We start from the raw sequence: 22,692 nt of genomic DNA, 5'->3' as shown, positions 1-22,692 counted from the left end.
AACTTATGAGATTTACATAGTTGCTGTAGGTATTAAGAGTTGAAAGCAGAAAAATAATGTTATGCCAGGATTGCAATATGACCCCAAAGGTTAGTTGTGGCCACAAAATTTTTGATCTGTGACCTTTGCAAAGCCACCTTACTTGAGTCTGGGCTAATCAAAGTTGGATGATTGCAGAACTGAGAGATCACAGAGTTTTCTTTTGGATTGAGGTGAATATCGGGGCAGCTCGGCTGAGAGCTCTAGTTCTGTCCATGCAAAATGCAGCTGCTCACCTGACTTTGCTATAATTCAGTGTGGTAGTTGCAAACTAAGAAGCTTAATTATGCATTCAGGAATGGTAAAAATCTATCTTTTTGAAGGTACTGAGAATAGAAATCACTGGATTAAGCGTACAGCTCTAGCTCCATCCCTAAGGAATATGTTCTGTTAAGTCATACTTTTCCCTTTTCCCTCTGTTGCTGTGAGTCTGAGTTTTGTGGATTCCATAGTACCTCCACAGGGACAGTGAACAGGAAATAAGAGGTGACTGCAGCTATTTAGATGCTGTGAAGTTGCAGCCTATTTGTGTTGTGTGTTTTCTTTTTTTTTCCCCTCTCTTCTTTCAGTCTAGAAAATTGGATTATAAAGAGTACAAATGTAACAGGTTTAAGTGGAAAAGGTATAGCCAATAGCTATAAACTGCATTAGAAACACCTGTGATAGGAATGGTTATAAATGAGATGTTAGTTTTTTTGCAACTGAACAGAGAGGAAATATGTTACAGTCACAAAGTGCAAGCATACAAATACATGTAATGAAGATACAAAATGAAGTTAACCATAATAAATTCTAAACTGTTCAGACTGGAAAAAAATAATTGCTATTGTGTGCATGGGCTGAATATGAAAAATGCTTAGAAAACAGTGAATATAGAGAAGATGGAGTAGAGGATTTGTACAATTAAGTAGGCATAAGTTTCCAGTGTAATGTGACACAGGCATCTCAGTTGAAGTTGTCTGTAAAGCCTTGTTTCTTATGTAATTTTTTTTTTGTGCTTGTATATGTTAAATTCTGTTTTTTCTATCGCAGTTGCTCAAACGTGCCCAGGTTTCCAGAGAAAATATTTATAAATTGGGTTGATACAAATTATGGTTATTCAATGCAGAAAACTTCTGTGCAATGAATGACAATTCAGTTGTTTGATTTTTAATGGTTTTGTGTACCCAAGCACCATCCGTAATCTGATTAACGGCCATGTGGTTTTGTAACACATTTAAAAACAATGCTTCATCAACATTGTCTGCCTGCCTTTTTTGATGGCATGGGAAAAGAAATTGTGTGTGATATCATATATACTTTTCTGTTGTAGTTCACTTATGTGAAATTGCCTTCTCTGATATTTCTAAATAGTCAAAACTTGCTGTGTGATGTGACGATAGTAGCTGAAGACATGGAAATTGCAGCGCATAGAGTTGTGTTAGCCGCCTGCAGCCCCTACTTCCATGCCATGTTTACAGGTACCAAATGTTTCAATACTTACTGTGTTGTAATCCAGTCTAATTATAAAGAATAAAATTTCATGACTTTTGCTTTTTAGGATCTAATTTGATTTTTAGGTAAGCCAATAGGAATATTTGGGATACTTAATGATTTTTTTTTTTTTTGCAGTCTAAGGACATATTGTCAATGTAGCTTTTGTTAGCATGATGAATGGTTTAAAAAGTCTCCTTAATTAAAAAACAAATTAGATGTTAAGTAAGCAAGCACTAGTCAAGTTGTTATACCCTTTAAGCCTCTACTAATCTCACTTGTCCAGAAGAAGGTTAAAATAGCTTTCATGTGAATTTTGGAGTAAATTATGTCCTTTGACAACTACTGCTCCTACATTCTTCAGCTCATGAGCGCTATAGGCTGTTAGCAGATATGAAAGCTTTCTGTGGCTTTGGCAGCCTATAGCTGGAGTGCATGTTTCAGTATTTTTAGGGTAATTCTCCATGACATATGTACTCTGCATCATTGCCGCTACTTTTCTGTACAGGCTTGATTCTACTTCTGCTCACTCCATGCTGGCCAAGTGAATGCTCTGCTTTACTGCTAGAGCAGGAATGCTGAGGGCTTGCGAGGCTAAGATAGGTTCAGGTTCATAGGAGCCTCCAGCTGAAATTCCTGTGCTGTGGGTTTAATTCCATCATGATTATAAATCACATTGAAAAAATGTGAAATTCAGTGCCAAAGTAAGAATGCTACTAAATGCATATCCTGAGGTTTTGTCTGTTCATTCTCAAATCTTGTGCCAACTTTGTAGTTTATGTCAACTGTCTGAAATGAAAAGACTTCTCTATAATCCATTGCTTCTGACCACCAGCTCAGATGGAGGTGAAAATGTGATTCTTGGCCTGCCCATATGCAAACAGATTGGTGTTTTAATAATTTAATTGTATGCAACAAGATGGATGAAATTTGAAATACTGTTGTGTTCTGGGGAAGCAGCTGATCATTCTTGATTTTATAGGCAAATATTTTGACATATTCAAGGCTAGAAGTGGAGTAACTTCTACAAGAATGCTTTAAAGTTGCTTTTAAAATTACATATCTCTTCCTCAAGCAATTCTTTGAGTTTGCATTTGTGGTTGAGGCAAACATTGTGGGTGACTGATAAATTCTTTCATAATTTTTACTGCTGTCTATAAAAGTAGAATAAAAAAGTTGCTTCTACAGTTCCTTTTTATCACCTTAGTAGCAGAGAAATGCAAGCCTCTTATGTTAGTTCTGTATTAAAGACTGTTGTTGACTATCACATTGCAAATACTCTTTACTCAGTGTATAGCTTTTTATTATGTCTTCTGTGATTAAGACATTTCTGCTTGCCCTGACTTTTCTGTGAAGAAGTTTATCACCCATTCATAGTGCCAGTGCAGCAGTGTCTGTAGCTACTCTCCAGACAGAATTACTGAAATCTTCTCTTCCCTTTTAAATTTTTTACTTGTTTTATGTTCTTTAGCCCCAGTGGTGCAAGAGGTGGGGACACTCACTTGAGTAATGGATGTGAAGTGTTTAATGTATCTGTGGTGAGGTTTGTGTAGTTGGTGAGCCAGCTAGGTGGGAGCTTAAATAGAATTCAGCTGTAGCTTTAAGAGTTATCAGCAGATTTTATAGTAGGCTTATGGGTTGCATACAGCACGGCCCAGCTGCGGTATTGGTGCATTTCAGCCATTCCCCACAAAAAAATTCCTGAATTTCATTGTCATTGTTCTCTCCATGAAGCCATGGAGCCACCCACACTTCTTAGGTGGATTTTTATCCTCATCCAGTAATCTGCAAGTTCAAATAAGCAAATTTGATCCCTTAACCAGTCACAACCAAAGGGAGAAATATCTTCTTCTATCCAGAATAAAACATGGACTGAAAAGGCAGAGAAAACATTACACTCTTCTGCTTTAGGGTTACTTTTTGATTAGAAGTTAGAAGCTTATATTTAGACATGTGTTTGCAGGTTGATTCCATCATTCTCTGAGTCATTAAATATTACTGCAGTGCAGGCTGGGATATGGCATTAACTGAGTTCAAAGTCTCTGCCTGTTGTGTTTTTTTTTTTTTTTTTCCTCATTTATACATGTAATGGTAGCCCTAATAATTATCAGGAAAGAAAAATTTACTGTCTTTTAAAGTTAAAAAGTATAGTAACTTAGTAACATTTATCCAATGAGGAGATGGGGGAAGAAAGTCCTTGCTATTTAATCTATGTTAATAGGAGTATTTATTTTGTCTTACACAGTGGAATTATTTAGAAATACGATTTAAACCTACTTAACTGTTTAGAGGAATTGATTATAAAACATCAGAGAAGGGACTCTTCAGTGGCTCTAGGGCCTGACTTCAGATAAAGGTGACCTGGGTTTAATTTTCTTTTCTACGATGGCGGTTGTCCTTAGGGATTTACCTGCTCTCTTCACTTCCATTCTCCATTTGTATAATTCTTGGGTAAAAAAAAAATAAAAGAAGAAGAAAAGGCTTTCTTTGTGTTACTTTGTGAGGAACCATGTAAGCTTTTTAGGTAGCCCCTTTGTATCTTTGTAGCCCCTTTAGTATCTTCAACTCAGCTGATGCTTTGCTGCTGATGCTTGGGAGATTGGATCAGCCCAGTGCTTTCTTTCTGTTTGTCATATGCTTTCCTGTCATTAAGAACTCTGTGGAGACATGCTGCTTCCCAGTCATGAACTGAGTTCTTCAGCAGGTTGAATTCTAGACTGAGACTGCCTGCTGAGTGCATCTCTGGTTTGCTCTGTGTGATCTATCAAACAGTTATGGGCTGATCTAGAATTGTGGTAAGATTGCATGTCTGGTTCACATGAAAGTTGAAAGCAAGTATTTTTGGGGTTATTTTGGTTGGGTGGTTTTTTTTTGTTGTTGTTGTTTGGGTGTGGGGTGTTTTTTTTTTTCTTGTTCAGTTTTTTTTATTTTTTATTTTTATATTATGTGCTTAGTTTTTAAACAGAGAAGGTGCCTACCCATGAGTCTAAAAGCCTTGACACAAAATCTGAAAACAAATTTAATGTGCTTGCAGAATATCAAAATCTGTTCTCCCACACACACAATTTTCCCAGAGGACCACCTCCACAGCAGCTTGCATAATAAATAAGTTGCAGCTTACATGCTATGAAGATCAATAGGTTTAATCTGTGTCAAACTAGAAGTAGAAACTTGGAATACAGGGCCCTGCAGGGAATGTGCTGCAGCCATCCTTCAAAGGTGTAGGGGAATATTTCAGAAGTGCAGGTGAAAGGAGAAAGTTCTGTGGGGGATGGATTTTGCTGGTTTTTATGTCTTTTGAACTTCCTGCCACTTAAAGGGTTGATTTGCAATGCCATTCTTTACCCTTCAGCTCAAAAAAAGGTATGGTACCATGAATAGTGGTAACAGATTTCTCAGTGATGATCCCTTTGCTGAAAGCACTGGGATGTATTGTTTTGATATTAACCCTAGAGACCAGGGGTCTGGTTTGTTACCAGAGAGTAACAAACAATGAAAATATGTGTGACTTCATAAGAAAACTTCAGCAATGGTTAGCATGTTCTTGTTCACTTCTCCATCTTGTCTGCTTTTCTTGTTGTATACAGTAAATTTATTATATCACCAATACCCTTATCTCTAAATACCTATACCTAAGGGAAAGAAATTATATCCAACATAGAAGAATAATAAACTAACATATTCAGAGATTGGGATTACTCTTCCAAAGTGAAATTTTATATATCTTCCAGCATCGCTTTTGTAGTTCATGTTTTGTTTCTCAGTGAAAGTCAGTGCAAGAGGGTTTAAAGGTGTGAGATGACCTGATCTGGAATTCATTGAGAAGGTTATAGTCATTACTTAAAATATGTATTTGGATAATTATTTCAACCATAAAGAAAATATTGCACTTTGAGAAACATCATATTTTGGAAGGTGGAAGATATTTTGCAGGCCTTTCTATGAAGATCGATTGTGGCATTTGGCCAACATGTCAGCCTCCACAAAATGAGATCCAGCAAGTTTTCCCTTCCTTACCGTTTTATCTTAGCTTGAGCTGTTAAATTGGATCTGCAAAAGAGGTGAAATCACTAAGAGAATAATAAGTAGGCAAGCAAAGAAATATAGAAATATGTATGTTAATTCTTCTTTGGTGATGTAACTTTTCTTATTTATATAAATTTAGTTCAGACTCTGGTATGTTCCTTCAATTAAGAAGTTAATAAAGCTAGAGTATTTTAATATCATGCTTTCCCAGCAAAATGTTTTGTATGCATTTGAAGTGTCATATTTAGGTCTGTTAACAATATTTTCCTGATACTGTACTCTGGAAAAAATAGGTTACCTGTGCTAAAAGTACTAACCCAAGTAGCATTTGCATGATGATAACAACAAAATCACAAAATCTTTCTTCCTCACTGAAGGAAGGAAGGAAAGAAAGAAATTAAATTAATAATGTTGAAGTTTTTCTACTATCACGGCTGATCATACACAAAATTTCTGTTGCTGTTAAACTTCTATATTCATGCTGTACTTCTGTCTTATTTACTTGACTAATAAACTGTGTTTGTAGGTGAGATGAGTGAAAGCCGAGCAAAAAAAGTTCGAATAAAAGAAGTTGATGGCTGGACTCTAAGGATGCTTATTGATTATATTTACACTGCTGAAATTCAAGTTACAGAAGAAAATGTGCAGGTAAGAGTGAGAATATTATTTGCAACAAATGAGCTGCACTGTGCAGTGTCATTTGTTTTGTCATTGTGGTTCAACTCCAACATGGGAAATCTCATCTTTAACTGGAATTTTTTCAGACCTTGTGCTTACATAGCAAGTAGTCACGCCATTTAAATTCTGGGTCAAATTCAAAGGCAGTTCAAGTAAATGAAGAGTTAGTTGACTTTAGTGGTCTTTGCAACCAAACCTTATGTATTCCAATAAAATAGATGGTCTACTCTGCCTAAAAATAATGCTGTCAGCCACTTCTGTATCACCTCTTCTCTAATATTTAAATGAAATTTACATAAAAATAATAAGCAACATAGATTTATTCCTTAATGTGAAGCCATGTTGTCCAATTAAGCTGTCCTGTTTATTCTTTTCCCTGTTAGCCTGCAAAATAAAGTACTTTTTCCTGCTCAGTCTCTGTAACTTGCCAGTGACCAGCTGTGCAGAAATGTTTATTATTTTTTAATAAATAAACTAATATCTATCATGAATGTTTTGTCCATCCCACATAGAGTTAATAAGTTTTTCCAATTGGGTGTACCTTAAGATGAAGTTTCAATTAGAATAAAATAAACACTAGCTTAGAAAACATACCCTCCTGCATTTAATATTTTCTAAATGGAGGTGGACTTAAGATGGACAGAGTAGATTTTCCTTCCAGTATCTTTTGAGATTTGTTCTAGAGGTGTGATAAGTTTAAAACTAGTTGCACAAGGGGTGATACATTTAATTCTCGTGTCTTTCTTATGCTCTTCTTTCTATTCTTGCCCAACACTAAATAACTGGTTATTAGCAGTTATTTTGCTGCTTTAGCAGGGTGCAAAACCATGTTATTGTATTTGCCATTGAAAACTTCTGTTCCTGTTATGTATTCTGAAATTAATTGGTTTTACTGGACATTAGGCTGAAATTAATAGCATTTTATTGGCTGTTGAATCCAATGGGGACACTGCTTGTTTTAGCCATGTTTGACTGAATGCTTCCTGAAGTGAGAAATGCTCTCCATCTTGAAACAAAATATCCTGCTACTAAGACTTACATATCTTAGGTGGGGAGGAAACACGTTACATTTCTTCCTTATACAGGAGTCTTTCAAGGCCAGAAATCCATGGGTTTAACACTCATGAGTCTGATAGGGCTTTAATTTTCATGGCTTCCGGTTATCTGTCTAAAGATAGATACCGGATGGTGCTGGGGATATTAGCGTAAATAATATAGCTGGGTGAGTGATATTGCAAGTTTGTGGTTACTTGAGTACTGAGAAGAAAGTCAGGCTTCTAAGTTCCAGTATAGTTGCACTTTAATGTTGATGGTGAATATATTTGTAATCTGACTGTATTGAATGTAAACTTACTTTTACTTTGTCACTTTCATCCTTTTTGCATTATTATTATTAGATATGTAGAGTTTATTTGCATTATAGCAGAAATAAACACTGTGGATAAAAATAAATATACTGATGCAAATTCTTTTCCTTATGCTTGAAAGCCAAGATGGGAAGATTGTTACTGTGACTTTCTGGAAACCTAGTGCTGATTGTCGGGCCTTAGTTAAATATGTGTTCTCTCTGTAAGTGTGTTGCATACTATTGAGATTAATTCTAGCTCTCAATTTCTTTTCTATATGACCTAAAAGATGTTGTGAAATTTTGGTAGTGGTTAGGAATTTGTCTTGTAGGAATACAGAAGCGTGAAAACCTAAAGATGCCATTTTATATTTGGATTAATGTGTTGAACTGGTGCGTCATCTTCTAATTAGCTGCTTATGATTCTTATTCTGATACCCTTGATGGGATTTCAAGTGTATTATTCCATCTCTTCAGGTTATACATAGTAAGAATAGGTATTGAATTAATTTCTTATGTGATACAATGTTTGAAGAGGGTGTGCAAGCTTCATGTTTAAGTAATGTAGAATTGCTAAGTAGTTCTTAGTATTAAAATAGCTGCATTGTATATTTATGAAAACTAATTATAAAGGAATACATAGTCGTAGCCCAGCTCATTGGTCTTTCTCAAGGGGCAGGTTAACTCTGAGCTTCTTTCCTTAGAATCTTACTTGATCTAGATGTGGACAGGAGAGTGCTTCCTGACTGTGCCTTTGCAGCTTGTCAGTGAGAGCTCTCCTTTTTTTTTCTCCCCACTGTCTTGTTCCAACTTTTTTTTGTATGTTTTTGGGCAGGTGTGGAAGTAGAAAAATTAGGTGTAAGTCAGTGATTGAGGAGAAAACAACATTCATTTAGCCCATAAACCATCAACACAGGAGGCCCTCATCACTGGATGTTATTGCTACATTAGTTAAATACAAAAGAACATTTGTTCTTTTCTTTAGTTCTTGGTTCAATAGGTTCCCCCCAGCCTGCAACAATAAGACAGCTGGTATATGAATGTACATTCTTTTAGTGTTTGTCCTTCATTTAGAACAAGTTATTTTATAATTCATCTCTAGTGGCACTAACTTTGCATAATGCCATACCAGTATTTCTGCTCTATTTTCATATTAAGTCATATTTTTCTGCATTCTTAACTCTTTGCTTTTCCCTTTTTTTTTTTTTTTTTTTAAGGAATGAAATTAAGTGTCAGACTTAGTGCAATATCTCATTCCTCATATTTTAAGAAGGGAATATCTGAGCTAATGTTTTCAGAAGGCAAATCAACTTTCTTCCATATCAAATTTTTTTGATATCCATATAGGTATTAGCTACATACAGTGCACAATGTGGGAGAGCTGGTTACTATAAGAAGCTCATGCGTGAGTAAATCTCCCACGCTATGCGAATGCACTGCAGCCCCTTTTTTAGTCAGCTGTACACCTCAGGCCTCTCCTGAGCACAAATATATTGGAGGAGAAATTCCTGCAGTTGTCGGTGGGCTGCGGATTTGTAATGGGCTTTAGAGGTCAGCCTGATACAGGCTGAGTAGAATATGATTTGAATAAACACAGGGTGAGGTGTTTATTCAAATCTCTGTGTTAGGTGATTGGGTTCCTTTCTGATTCCCTTCTACAGGTCTCTGTTTCTTTAATTGTGCTTATACAGCTATTTGCTGGATGGTTTTGTAAAGCAAATCACTGAATTCAAAAAGACATTTGACAGCATAACACTCTGTATCGGCACTTCCACCCCACATGGGTTTTTTGGGGATTTTAAAGTTATTCTTAACTTGGATCACAGCTCTGTCAGTTGTTTTCACTCAATACTTGGGGTTAGTGTATTGAAGTCTAGGAACATACTCCAGTGTTGGGAGTAGATGTTTCCCTGCAGCCTGGAGCAAGCATTGCGGGTAGTTTTACTTTGCTGCTACTGCTGTCTTGCATTTGAACAAGATGAACAATAGTAGAAGAGAAAATCGCTAAGAATTGTATTTTTAAAATTGTATAACTCTGTCCTAGCATATCTTTTTCTTTTAAAGAATTTTGTTAGGTACAACAAACATGAAGTCCAGAATCCTGAATAGGGTTGTTTTCAAGAAATATAATTTTTTCTTCTCATTTTCTGAAATTATTCAAGAACAATGTTTGCAGAGTAATAAGCCTATTATGAATGGTAATATGTATGCATTTTTTTCTTTGTAACTCTTACTGTTCACACAGATTGCCATAAAAAGTACAACAGAGATGCTTCTATTTGTATGGTGTCATTGGGTGTGGGCATAAGAGTTGACAGCACATTTGATTTAAGGCACTGTCAAAACAAGGTCCAAAAAAGCAGTTCATTTCCCCAAGAAATCCTCAAAAAAGATCCTAATGTTGTCCCAGCTATTTACTAAGATAGACTTTCTACAGTACCATATTTGGTAGTATGGGCTTTGACTATTCCTGCTGCACGTCATCACCTCTAGCTGATCAGTTGCAGGGTTGTTGAAATCCTGAAAAATCTCAAAGGTTGAAAATGAGCCTGTGCCTCACACCGAAACCCAGAGAAGTCCTACAGCTTAAGAAAATAAATGTGTGCTTTTTAAGATGGTCAGCTTCTGAACTGTATTTGTGGCATGACTCACAAGCATTGGGTCATGCCGTAAGTTGGACTAAAGGTATGTTGAAGGAGCACAAAGAAGAAGGAATATGATCTTACAGGGAATAGCATAAAAGATAATTGCTACTGAGCTCTGTAAAGTGAAACAGTGACTGAATGTATCTAAACTTGGCAGAGCATATTTAATCTAACAATGGAAAGTGGATAATTATCCTTAGGTGGTTTATTCCAGTTGATTTAATAGTTTTTCTAGTTCAAAAGGTAGGTAGTATCTGACTTAAATGTTCCTGGTCTGTATAAGACTATTTAATGGTAGTTCCTTTTGTCATCTTGTAAAACAACTTGTTGCTGTTTTGCTGCAATAATCTCATATACTGAATGACTGTTCTTATTCATATACTTTTTCTTTAGGCTAAACATCATTGGAGATAGTAGTTTCTAAATCTTTTACCATTCTTCTTGCTCTTCTAGACTCTTTCCATTTTACCTATATCTACGTATTTAACATGCATTGGCCAAATTGGTCCATTAAGGCCTTGTTACTGCAGACAAGAGTGAAACTATTATCTTGTGAATAAAAAATACAGTGTTTGATTCTTTGTCATTGATTTTCCAGTAACAAGACATTGATTCTAGTAGTCACTATGTTTGTGCTGGTAGAGAGAGTAAGAATGAGAACATGAAGGTAGTAATCAAACAATAGGAGAAAGAAATTGTGGCACCTCTTCATTTTGGTAAAAGCCATTTTGAGGGATTTGTTGTCTTAAGCATTTTTGCTTATTAACAGAATACTTCTAATGAACCAAAACTGCAACCAGTGCAAGTCATTATAACTTAATAATAGTAGCATGTCTTTCAGTAAGTTTAGTGGGCAAGACTTCAGGTTCACACCAGGAATTTTCTGTTAGGAAGAGATGCTAATTTGCAAGTCTGCTTCCAGAGTATAACCACATGTTAAAATCAGTTTTAATAAAAAAATGTAAAGAAATTAATTATTTGCATTTTGGAGAAATGTTAATTCTATTTTAAAATTCATCAATAATAGAAAAAAATAGCCTACTGAAAACTTGTAAAATTATATCTGGTTTAGCGGTGGAAGGGCAGGAGAGAAGCAAGATATATACAAGTCATTTTAAAACTGAAAGAAAAAATGTAGAAGAGAGCATTGCACAAAATAAAATGCAAAATAATGAACAGTACAGACTTGTGTATGTTGAGGAGGACAAAAAACCCCCAACAAACTAGCAAGGAGTAGATATTAATTTCAGTAAAATGTAGTAGAATTATGTATGATCAATAAGATGAAGTCCATGCAAACATGAGGTCTGCGTTTACTGTGCCTAATCTTCACTGGGTACTAATTTAAGGGCAAAAATAAAATTCTGTGCAGCAGGAAGCATTCCTTATTTGCTCTTCAGCTAAGCACTAGAATAAAATCAGATAAAAATATTCAGAATAAACTGTTGTATTGTACTTAGAATTGTTGTGCTTATGATGAACCCAATGCACTTTTATGTGGGTAGGATATGAAATAATCTGTTTAGGGGCTACCAGTTTGTTCTGAAACTTGTATTACCAGAATGTCAGATTTGGTAATGGAGCTGTTTTTTCCCTTACATCTGTGTCTTATGATAGTCTCAGATTCTCTCCATCGGTACCTTTTCTACTAAGGGTCAGGTACACCGTTCAAAGGAGTTTAATTAAAAAGAGAGTTCGGGATCATGATGGAATATCCATTTTAACAACTTATTATTGCACTTCAGCTGAACAACAACAGCTAGTTGTGTGTGCTTTTAGCTTGAAGAAAATACAGGATGACTTAATATAAGCTAGTTTATGAGACTCTTTACTTAATATTTGCCACAGTGTTTGAGCACACACATGATCAAATTATTAGAGCTTATATTTCAGTAATCTTCAGAGTCATACTAACTTTGTATCTCAGCAAGGAGTCGAGGTACCCTTAGTAATATTGTGGTACTTGTCAAGCTTTATCCTTGAAAACAAGTGTTTTGTGTATATGAACAGATGACTAAACTGCCTTTTTTGAGTTAACTCATATACTGTGATATGTGAAGAGCATAAAGCATGTGTTTTGGAACTAGTTTTGCCTTAGATATCTAACTTGGAATGCTTTTCAGGAGTTTGCAAGGCTTGCCAATAAGTTATACCTTCAAACACTACAGAACTTATATTTTCCTTTATTGGATCAAAAAGATGTCCCTCCCTTTCAAAGGACTCTTCCAAAGGGGTATATTTTCTTTATGAATATTGGAAGTTTTCTGTGTTAATTGGGGTAGATTTTTCCTTTTTAGAATCCAAGGCTGACTTTACAAAGGTTCTTTACAAATGTGTGATTAGGCATTGTAAGAGGAAGGAGTTGAATTCAGTGCTTGAACAGAGACAAGCATTCTGTGTCCTGGAAGTGTGCCTGCTGCTGTGTAAGTGGGTGGAAGAGATAAAAGAAATATTTATTCAACTGAACTGAATCCTGTGAAGCTTTCACTGAATGTTATAATGCAGTAGGCTCTATTTCAAATATAAAATACATATTTTATATATGAAACTGGTTTGAAAGAAGGTAATGCTGAAATTGCTTCTATGGGAATTGGCTGTTTTCCTTCAGAGAACCTAAGACAGAGATGTGTGGAAAAAAATGCCACCCTTAGAAACCTAAAAGGGGAAGGAAAGGAATAAGTCTGATCTTGATGCATTGATAGATGTGCCTCTAGCCACCTCTTCATAAAAAGCTTTTGGTAATTAGGGAAAGTGAAATAGTTTAAATAGAAGTATATTTTGAGAAGAGTGGGTGCTGGTAGGCTGGATCTAGGCAATTACATCCCCGCTGGTCATGAATAACACCTTGCATGTCACCAAGAGACCAACAGACACTTAATACAGGTCCAGTATGTCCCCAGTTTTGTACTCTACTGAAATGCAGGGCTCCTAAAGAAGAGTTTATTCTAAATTATCAGCAATTGCTGAGTTGTTTTCAAATAGATGATGATGTTCTAGACAGTGCAGTTTGGTGGTGACAGCATGGGTCATGATAGCAGTTTTTCTAGCTAGAAGCATCACAGCATTCTAGCAGATGCAAGTAACCTGATAAAACTGTTACTGCTGTACCACAGGCTAATCAGGTTGGCATCTCTGAAGTTTGCTGACTCGTTGTTCATAAAGTCCTTTTATTTACTTGTCCTTTATTTACTTTTATTTACTTACTTTACTTATTTGCCTCTATATACTGACCACTTTTTCCTGATAAAGCATTTAAAAATCATCCCCATCGTATTTATTAATTGAATAGAATTTTGAGGTATGTTTTAAGCCAGTGAGTTGTCATTATGGCTGTCCCTGTCCTGTCCCCACTGGTTCTTTGTACAGATTTCCTCTTGCATCTCCCCAGTGCCTAGACAGTCACTCCATCTTGGTTTAGCTTCCAAAGTCTTTCCTGCAGTACATGGCTGCTTACATGTTAGGTGCTGGAGACAGAGTATTGGACCACGTAAGTATTCCTCTGATTTATTGCTAAAGTCTGTATGCTTCTAAAGAATGCAGCTAGGTCAGGTAATACCAGTCCTATTGAACATAACAGTGATAATTATTTTGTTGTGGTTTTTTTTTTTTTTCTTTCTAGAGATAATGCTTTTGAAGTAAATTAGTGTAAGTCGTTTCTTTTACTGTTCCTAAAAAAGTGAAGCAGTATTGCACTGATTTCCCTGTCAGTATCCACAGCAGATTTTTTCAAAATATGAAAATAGCTTTGACTTTAAAGTAAGGTATGTTGCTAGTATCTTTAGTGGTGAAGTCTGTGAATTTCTGTTTCCTGTGACTTGTATTTAACCTGCCAGGAAGTCTCAGCAAAATATCCCAGTGCAGCACATGTTCTTTTACACAAACTGATAGGCCAAATCTTCATTAAAACTGTACAGCTGTGTTTTAAGCTATTCATATAGTTTTATATTTCTGAGTTGATCCTGAATTGTTTCCCAAATAATCTATACAATTTTGGACAGATTTGGCTTCCTGCCTTCAATATATTATGAGTAAGGTGCTAATTATTGAGCCCTGAGGCGACAGGTTACAATCCTGCTTGTTTCTGAGATAATGAGTGTATTTGTCATGGGCATTGGTTCCCTTATCTTCCCTATCCTGGCTTTTTCCAGACTCAGATTAATCTTGAAACCACCATATTTCCACCATCATATTTCATTTTACCATCACTTTTTGCTTTGCCTTCATGAAAACCTAAAACATTCTGTCCATTAACTCACTTCTTTCTTAATAGGTTTTAGGCAACTGCACAAGTTCTTGAAAATATTTTCTTTTTAAAAAAAAGTTTTATGTAATCGAGCTATTAGAGTGTCAAAAACTATTGATGGTTGGTGATCTTATTTCCCTGACACAGATATTATTAAAGCTTTAGGAGGAGATGGAGTTCTTTATTGGATCATCTTAAAGAGTTTTAAAAATAAATAAGCCTTTGGCCTTTCTGCTCATCTCCATTTTGGCTGCTGTGGCATAGATACTAAATTATGAAAGCTTTGTCAAAGTCTGAAGTTGTATTCAGAGTCATTCAGGTTAAAATGCTTTATGAAACTGGCTCATCCTAATGAGTTTATGATTAAAACAGGATTAACTGATGTTTTTAAATTCTGATGTGTGATGAAACTACATGGTAATCCAAACTTTCACTTTTATTCTTTTATGACAGCACAGTTCTAATAATATTAGGGGCTCGCTGACACTGCAGAGAGATACTTAAATCCAAGCAGACATGAGTTTCATTACAAACCCTATTCACAAAAACATGTTTAGGTCTTACTGGGCAAGAATTTAATGCTGGACTAAACAGCCTTATAGTGTGCTCTTTGGTTGTGTGCTGAAAGACTACCACCGTGTTTTGCTATTGTAAGTATTTTATACTCAAGGCTTCAAGCAACCATCTGGTTACCTCCTTTTGACCTATTTTTGTATTTATGACAACAATTTTGAAGATTTTAATAATATGAGGGCACAACTGATGTGTGGCATAGCTGGAGGAGAGATAGTGGCACACTCCTTGAATTTATATGCATTGTAAGACATGTCAGGCAACAGTAAATGATCTCATTTTTTCCACTGAAATAATCCTAGTAGGCATTCTTCATTTGCTTGTATGTGCCTGTTTGTCAGGAGAATGAATGTAGGAGGGAAGGCAAAAGAGGAGCGTGATCTCTTTACAGGCATATTTTATTACAAATATAAGCTTCATTAATTTGTACTTTAAATGAATAAGCTTCACCTAAGAGCTGCTGACCTAAATACTAAGCAAACAGCTTTGCTGGAAAATTTAATATTTTGTTCTCTGACAGTTTTTAAATGCATTTAAAATTTATTTTTCTCTATTTATTTCATAGCATGTTTTGTGATTTTAGCTATTATATATGTGCAAAGTAGAGCTGCCTGTTTTTTGGGGGCACATTATTATTATGTGCACTGCAGAATCGCTATGGTTGCTATATTGTCACTCCCCTGTATTTGTTTCTAACTGAGCAACTGGGTTTTTGATGTGGCTGAAGATGTATTCCAAAGCCTCATGCTTATTTGATAGATGTTTGATGCTCTCTTAAAGGATTTCCGTTTCTGATCTGGCTTGTTTGGTGGTATGTGACAGGAGGAAATCACACTGTGTGCTCAGCGTGAGGAAAGCATTAAGGGTTGCTGAAACTGGTAGCCTGATAACAGCTAGGTGGCTGCAGCTCCATATCTCCAAGCTGCAGCCTGGCAGTGAGGCTGAGCATGCCTTTGCAGTAGGTGCATGCACAATCTCATGTGTACAGTGCACGCTGCCAGCCCAGAGATCAATGCAGGCAGAAACACTCGCTTGGTGTCTCGATTCTCTCTTGAGCTGGGCTGTCTTCCTAAAGAGTCTCTTGGACATGTCTATTCAGTATCTTATGTATTGTTAAGACAAACTGAATAAATACAATTCATACTACTTCATTTTGGGATAAAATTCTTTCACATGTCCTCCCCTGAATTATAGAGTATAGTGAAGTTCATGAGGTAAGTAGCAAATGGAGTTTGCAGAGAAAGCAATTGCTGTCTGTACAGCTGTAGCTGTGGAAAAGGCAGAGGGCAAAATGGTGGCAGGACCTCCAGAACCAGGAGAAGCAGATGTTGCACAGATATGGCAAATACTCTCTCCTGAGTACTCACGTTTTTATGTTCCTGCCTTTTTTTTCCTTTCCCTTCTGCAGATACTTTACAGCTATTTCTCTCTGTTCTCCAAATGATGCTTTTTAATTTTGGCTGACTGAATGGGGATCCAAGAACCTTTTTCATAAAAAAAATTGAGTTGGCAGAAGGGTAAGAGCCTTGTAAGAAGGAAAAGATGAACCTGAATGGACATTTGAGCTGTTGTGCACCGACTTGTAGGTGCCACAGAGAAATACATAAGGGAGAAATAGAACTAAGAATGAGCACCAGAGAGAAAATTAATCTAAAATGTGGATCAAAAGGTATGGGGAGTGAATTAAAATTGTCCAAAGACTGTAAAAGACTGTCTTGGACTATCAAGTGCCAGTGTGTGTAGGAGGCAGAGAGTCATCCTTCTACCAGAGAGAGACTTTTGTCTTGTGGACTGAATCACAGATTTCCCCTGTCTCAAAATCTCTGTACCTTCAGAAGATGTTTGGGTGTTCTGGTTTTTTTTGTTTTGGTTTTGATTTGGTTTTTTTTGTTGTTTTTTTTGTTGGTTTTTTTTTGTGGGAGGGAGAATGTGGGTTGAGGTTTATGAAACCACTTGTTTCTGCTTATTTGGAAGAGACTTGTGAGCAAAGGCAGTGAAGAGGCTTGTAGCTTGGCTGTGTCAGCATGGTCTAAGCAAGAGCCAAGGAATGAATCAGAAACTTTTGGAGGAGGCGATGGGGTGAGAGAAGTGGGGTTGAGGCAGAAGTGTGTTACAGAAGAGATACTGATCTGTAATCCTGCACTTCAGAAGCATGTGATTCTGATTGCTGTGGGAGGTGAATGGGAAGTCACCGAGGGATTTAAACGGGCATGTTTAATTTAAATGATAAAAAGAATAAAACACTTTTACTCAGCACTTCAGCTCTAAATATAACATCTATTCATTTCTTGCATATTGTTTCTGCAATGAGTGATTTAGGAAAGCATGTGGGCTGTCAGAGCCATGCACGAGAAAGGTGCCAAAAACTAATTAAGGTAGAAAGTCCCAGTTACACCAACAGACTGTGCAAGGTGCATCCTCTTACATATCAAGGATAGGCTTAGAGAGAGGGTCAAAAGATGAAGTACAAAAGCAAATGAATAAAAACATCCAATCACTAGAGCAAATAGGATTTTATAGATATATTTGTGCATACCCACGGAAAAGAAACTTTTGAAGTGAGGGTGGCTAAGACTATGAAAATGTTATGTTGTGTAGCTGGCTATTCCTTGGAATTTCAGCTCATGCTTTAGTAAATCACCACAATGTCAGTAGTGATCCTGAGTATTATAGAGACTTTATAGAGACATATCAAGGATTTGGTTTTTGTTAGTGGCAGGTGAGATAAGGAAATTTCTCATATGTTTCTGAATTCTATTTATGAGTTGTGCATAGCTACTAAAATCCTCCTGTAATTCTTAGAGTGGTCCAGAAATAACCATATCAAAGGCTTTTGAAAGTCAAGTTAGTTATAGTCCCTCCTAAATTGTCACATGATGAGCAATAAATAGATCAAAAATCCCTAGGGAAGAAAGGAACAAATAGGAATAAATAGTTGGGTTTTGCTGTATCAAGGTGATTGTAATGTGTACAGGCTTCCAAAGGACCTATTTCCTTTAGTTTTGGAAAGCAGGTAGCAAAATATGTAGGTGATGAACTGTTTTAAGTATTTTTTTGAAGATCAGACAAAAAATAGAAAATCTCACTGCTTTCTAGCTAAGCTAGATGTCAGGCTATCATGATCACAGACCAAAATAATGTTGGAAAGTGTAAAGTAATGCACAAAAAGAAAAAAAAATGAATTACTCCTACATATTGCTATGTTTTACATTAACAGCTTTTCTTAGTATAGAATAACATACTGAAGCCACCTTAGAAAAACTTCTGCTATTGTAAAATCGTGTCTCTAAAATGGAGCATAAAAATGGCACAGCAGTACCTGTATGTCATTGTAGAAATCTGCATTATCACCTGAACACTGTTGGATGGTCCAAAATATGACAGGAATAGTGTGCTTTGGGGAAAGGCTTAAAGCTATTAAAGGCATGGAAAAGTTATCATTTGAGAGAGGAAGGGAATTCAGGCCTTTTCTAGGTTGACTGTGAGTTGACTAAAATAGGACTATTATTTTTCTTCTAGTGTCTATTTATTTCAAAGACTTTACATACACTTGTAAAGGGTTAAAGAGTGAGTTACTAATTTATGCTGAAAGATAACCAGCTTTTCTTTAGAATACTTAAAGAGAAGTGCACAAAAATATATATGTACATCCATGTATTTGTTAGTATGTTTATGGGAGTGCCTGAATGAATAGAACATTGCTGCAAAATGCATGAGTGCATCTGCCTAGGTTGCCCAAGATGAGCAGTGCTGCTTTCTAGCTGTGCTGGTTGGTTTGGAAATAATTACCTGTGAACCTTGGAAATGATAACTGTATTACCCTTAGATAGACAGTGTTTCAAAACATTAGCAAAGCCAAGATTAGATAGTGTTTCACAGCAGGCATTTTCACCTCTTAAGGTTTACCTCCCTAGTTAGGTGAGACCATATGAGGTCCAGCTCTGGGTTCAGTTGATCCGTTCTAATCTTCTCCATCCTAGGTTTCCTTTTCCCCTTATCCTCAGAAGAGGGGAAGACAGGTATGGTGCTGGCAGAAGCAAAGCAGTGCTGTGAAACTTCATTTCAGTAAATACTGGGTTTAACCACATACTGGGAAGGGATGGAGGACATAGCAGATTCTGTCTTGAACTAGATGCCAAAATTGCTTCCAGAGTGACCCAGACTGGAGGAGATCCTTAGCTGGGTGAGTAGAGCTAGACAAAAACTGTTCTAACAAAGGCAAAAATTTTGCCATTTCCTTCTGTAGAAGGAGACAGAGATTTCTCTTTTTTTTCTCGTGCAGTTCACTAGGGAGGAGTGTTGGTTTTTCTCTTAGAAGGCCCGGATTTTACCTATTATATAAACCTTCTGGAAAGCTGTCAAGACTAGCTGGGAAGATATTTTTAATTATTTGTTTTATTGGCCAGCTGGGATTGGGATTCCATTGACAGTAATTACAGCAACAACCTCTACATATGGTGTGGCCTAAAAGAGTTTACAGACTTGAATAGACTATTTGTCCAAAGCATTTGTGGCTGCCCCATCCCTGAAAGTGTTTAAAGCTGGGTTGGATGGGCTTCTGTGCAACTGGGTTTAATAAAAGGTGTCCCCTGCCTATAGCAGGGGGGTTGGAACTTGGTAATCTTAAAGGTCCCTTTCAACCCAGGCCATTCTATGATTTTTTTAAAAAGGGAAAAAATAAAGAGTATCAGATATGATGACCATTGGGTAGATCAGTAGACATAATCAGGATTGACATCACAAGTTTTGTGATTCTAAAACCTGATGCCTTCATCTTGCCTTGCTAGGATATGGTTGCTCTTTAGCTAAACATTAATTATGAAGGTGTGTAAACTGCCTTCTCAGACCGAAAGTTTGTATGTGTCCTCTGAGTCTTTAAAATCATCACACTGCTTGGCAGTGCTAGAGATGCTTCTAGTCAAGTTGGGTGAAAGCAGCTACTTCTGTCCCAGCTATGACCTTTACTGTAAACATTCATGTCTCTCTTTCTTGTATGACCATAAAGCTACCTGTGGCAAAACCTGAAAAGTAGCCCTTGCCAACTCAAAGTGCAGAGGTTGTTTGCTCAAATGAATGCATGTGTGCCTGTCCATGTCCCTGTAAAATTCAAGGTTCTTATTATGAGTAAATTAAGTCATTTAAAGAGACTCCACAGTTGACCTCTCTTACTTGCAAGTAGGTTCAGGATATGCTATGACATGTAAGATGAAATTTTGGAAGCATAAAGGCTTCCTTGAAAATGTTTCTGTTTTCTTGATATTGTTTGTGATTTAAATAATAAAATGTGCTTTAAATTTCTGTGCATCTGCAAAGAAAAATCAGATGGCAAGCTGTAGATGCTATTTACTTTGGGAATTTTGGCTCTACCTGATTTGGCTCTTACCTGATTTTTTTAAGCACAACATCTAGATTAAAGCATTTATGAAATTTGTCACTAAGCCTAATGCTTTTTTTCCTGAGGAAATCCTCTGTGACATTTCCAGAATATAATTATGGTCTGTTGTAGGAAACTGAATGATAAGTAAAAGATTATCTTAATAAACTACACAAACATAATTATGGTAAAAGCTTGAAGTAATCAAATGTGTTTTGAGTCCACTGAAGGACCATTTACTGCATATTAGATGTTAATCTTGACATAATTTTTGTATTGAAGATAAGCACCACGCACAGAAATAATTTCTACTTCATGCTATTTCTGTTGTCCTTAGTTCTTGGTTTTGTATTACTTTATGACTTGGTAGTATAGATGCATCTATACTCTGGTACATCTATAGATACACCAGATATACATCTATAGATGTACCAGAGAATGAAATAATAGAGCAAGCAAAGGTTCACAATCCCCTATCCCAGTTATGCTGCTGTTTGTTTCCTGCCCAGGTTTAGGATTTTGCAAGTGGCCTTTCAAGCCCTCTCTTTTAAATTGCCAGAAAATGCTCAGTTATACTAGGAGAACAAACCTTGTTTGTCATAAGTCAGTCTGTAATGTACAAAAAAACCCCAGCAAACCAACAATTCCTTCCCCTCTCCCCACCTCTTCAAAGGTTTTTTGTATACTTAGGGAACAGCAAATGAACATTTTTAGTTTTTTGTCAACCCTATACATCTTCAGTTTTAGCAATCTTTTGGAAGCATTTCTCTGGTTGTGATCTTTGGTAGACCCAGGGTGATTGTATGTGTCAGTGGGGTCTGAGCTGTGGTGTGGTGCTGGAGGCTGAGTTGCAGCAGTCAGTGCCATGGCTGAAGCTCACGGAAAGCTCAGAGCATCAGCTGATGCAGCGATTCTTTATGTGGGTCAGCCTTTGCAGGAAGAAAGAAGACCGTGTAGTGTGAGTTATGTTATCCTGCCTACTTAATCTTTTCAGCTTCTTCTAATCCTTTTGCAGGGTAGCTATGTATATGATTTGACTGTTTAGCACTTCTGGTGCCATAATTAAAGAACAAATGGACTAGTTCCTGAATGACATACTATCAGAAGTAGCTTTGTTCAGACTCAAGTTAGTCTTGTTTAAATTATGCTGTCCCTAAGAAAATATGATGGTGTTTTTATGCAGCTGTCTGATCTTCTAAACACTGAATTAATTAAAGTACGATGAAGGATTCTGAGCTTTCATTTTAGACTACTTGCTATACACATACTTAAATTCAGTGGCCAAACTTCAAATCAAGACCCTTGTTCCAATAAAATCAAAATGTCTACAATATTTTTCACTGAATGAAAAATGTAAAACTTTAACTAAAATTATTTTAGGTTCATGATGTTTTACTCCCAAGTGAGAGAATGTTTCATTTCTATTGCCAGTATGTTTTAAGAGAAGAAAAGGATATGAAAGCTTAACCTTCTGACTGTTAACAAAAATAGCCATCAGACTAGGAAATCAATCTGTCTCTCTTGTGTGAAAGCTTATGCCAAAATGCACTTTCATGTGGTGGTTAAGGCAGTGTTCTGGTAGAGAAGATGTAGGAGAAACCTGAAACCGAGGAAGACTGTATGGTTCTCCCTTGTAGACTAGACGGATACCCCTCATTATAGTGTATTACTTAAATAAATGACTCTTGTGTAATTTTATTTCCTTCATGAATCTTGTTTCTGCACTTCAGCAACCACTAACTGCATCCCAAATCCCCCCCCAAAAACTTCCACAGCTACCCCTTTCAAAAAAACTACAAGAAAATAACAAAAAACCCCGTACCTAACATTTTTATTAATAATTAGTAGTTTATTCAGACTAATATTCTAAGGTGCTGCCTCTTCAAAAGCTGCTTTTTGAGCAAATTGTTTACTTCCTATCAATTGCATGTCATTAACTGAAGTGGACTCTTAAGTACAGATTATGATGCAAGTTAAAAAGCTTATATGTAAAACACTTTTTCCTTATCCTCCATTTTCATCTGTCACACTGATTTCCAAGCTGGGAGCTGCTTAGTATTTTTTAGATAATTCCATAATTTAAAATACTACATTTTCATGATTATTCAATAATTTTCTACTAAAGTGGTGCTCTACCAATTTGTATCTATTAAAAGGGGAATGTGGAGGAATAGGACTGTTTAGTGATCTGATTCCTTCCTGTGATACTATGAAATTGCCGCCTGCACCTGATTTTTATTTTCATGGGGCTCATTAAGCTGAAGGAAAAATTAATACATCCATGTCTTCATTGTGC

The 22,692-nt window shown here is 36.4% G+C and overlaps 1 protein-coding gene across 4 annotated transcripts in view; it reads left to right on the top strand.

Annotated features, from left to right (window-relative positions):
• Positions 1-22,692, top strand: part of KLHL2 (kelch like family member 2) — a 53,617-nt gene that overhangs the window by 6,069 nt on the left and 24,856 nt on the right. For 3 of the 4 annotated variants that reach the window (XM_030271414.4, XM_072928428.1, XM_072928429.1), the window contains exons 3-4: positions 1,393-1,499; positions 6,065-6,186. In XM_030271414.4, the coding sequence (XP_030127274.1) occupies positions 1,393-1,499; positions 6,065-6,186 (229 nt within the window). The remainder of the gene's footprint in view (positions 1-1,392; positions 1,500-6,064; positions 6,187-22,692) is intronic. The other variant, XM_030271415.4, reaches the window with a different exon arrangement.

Source organism: Taeniopygia guttata, chromosome 4 (genome assembly GCF_048771995.1).
Source record: "Taeniopygia guttata chromosome 4, bTaeGut7.mat, whole genome shotgun sequence".
Classification (NCBI taxonomy): domain Eukaryota; kingdom Metazoa; phylum Chordata; class Aves; order Passeriformes; family Estrildidae; genus Taeniopygia; species Taeniopygia guttata.
The sequence above is the reverse complement of the archived record's forward strand: the minus strand, read 5'-3'. Positions and strand labels throughout refer to the sequence as shown.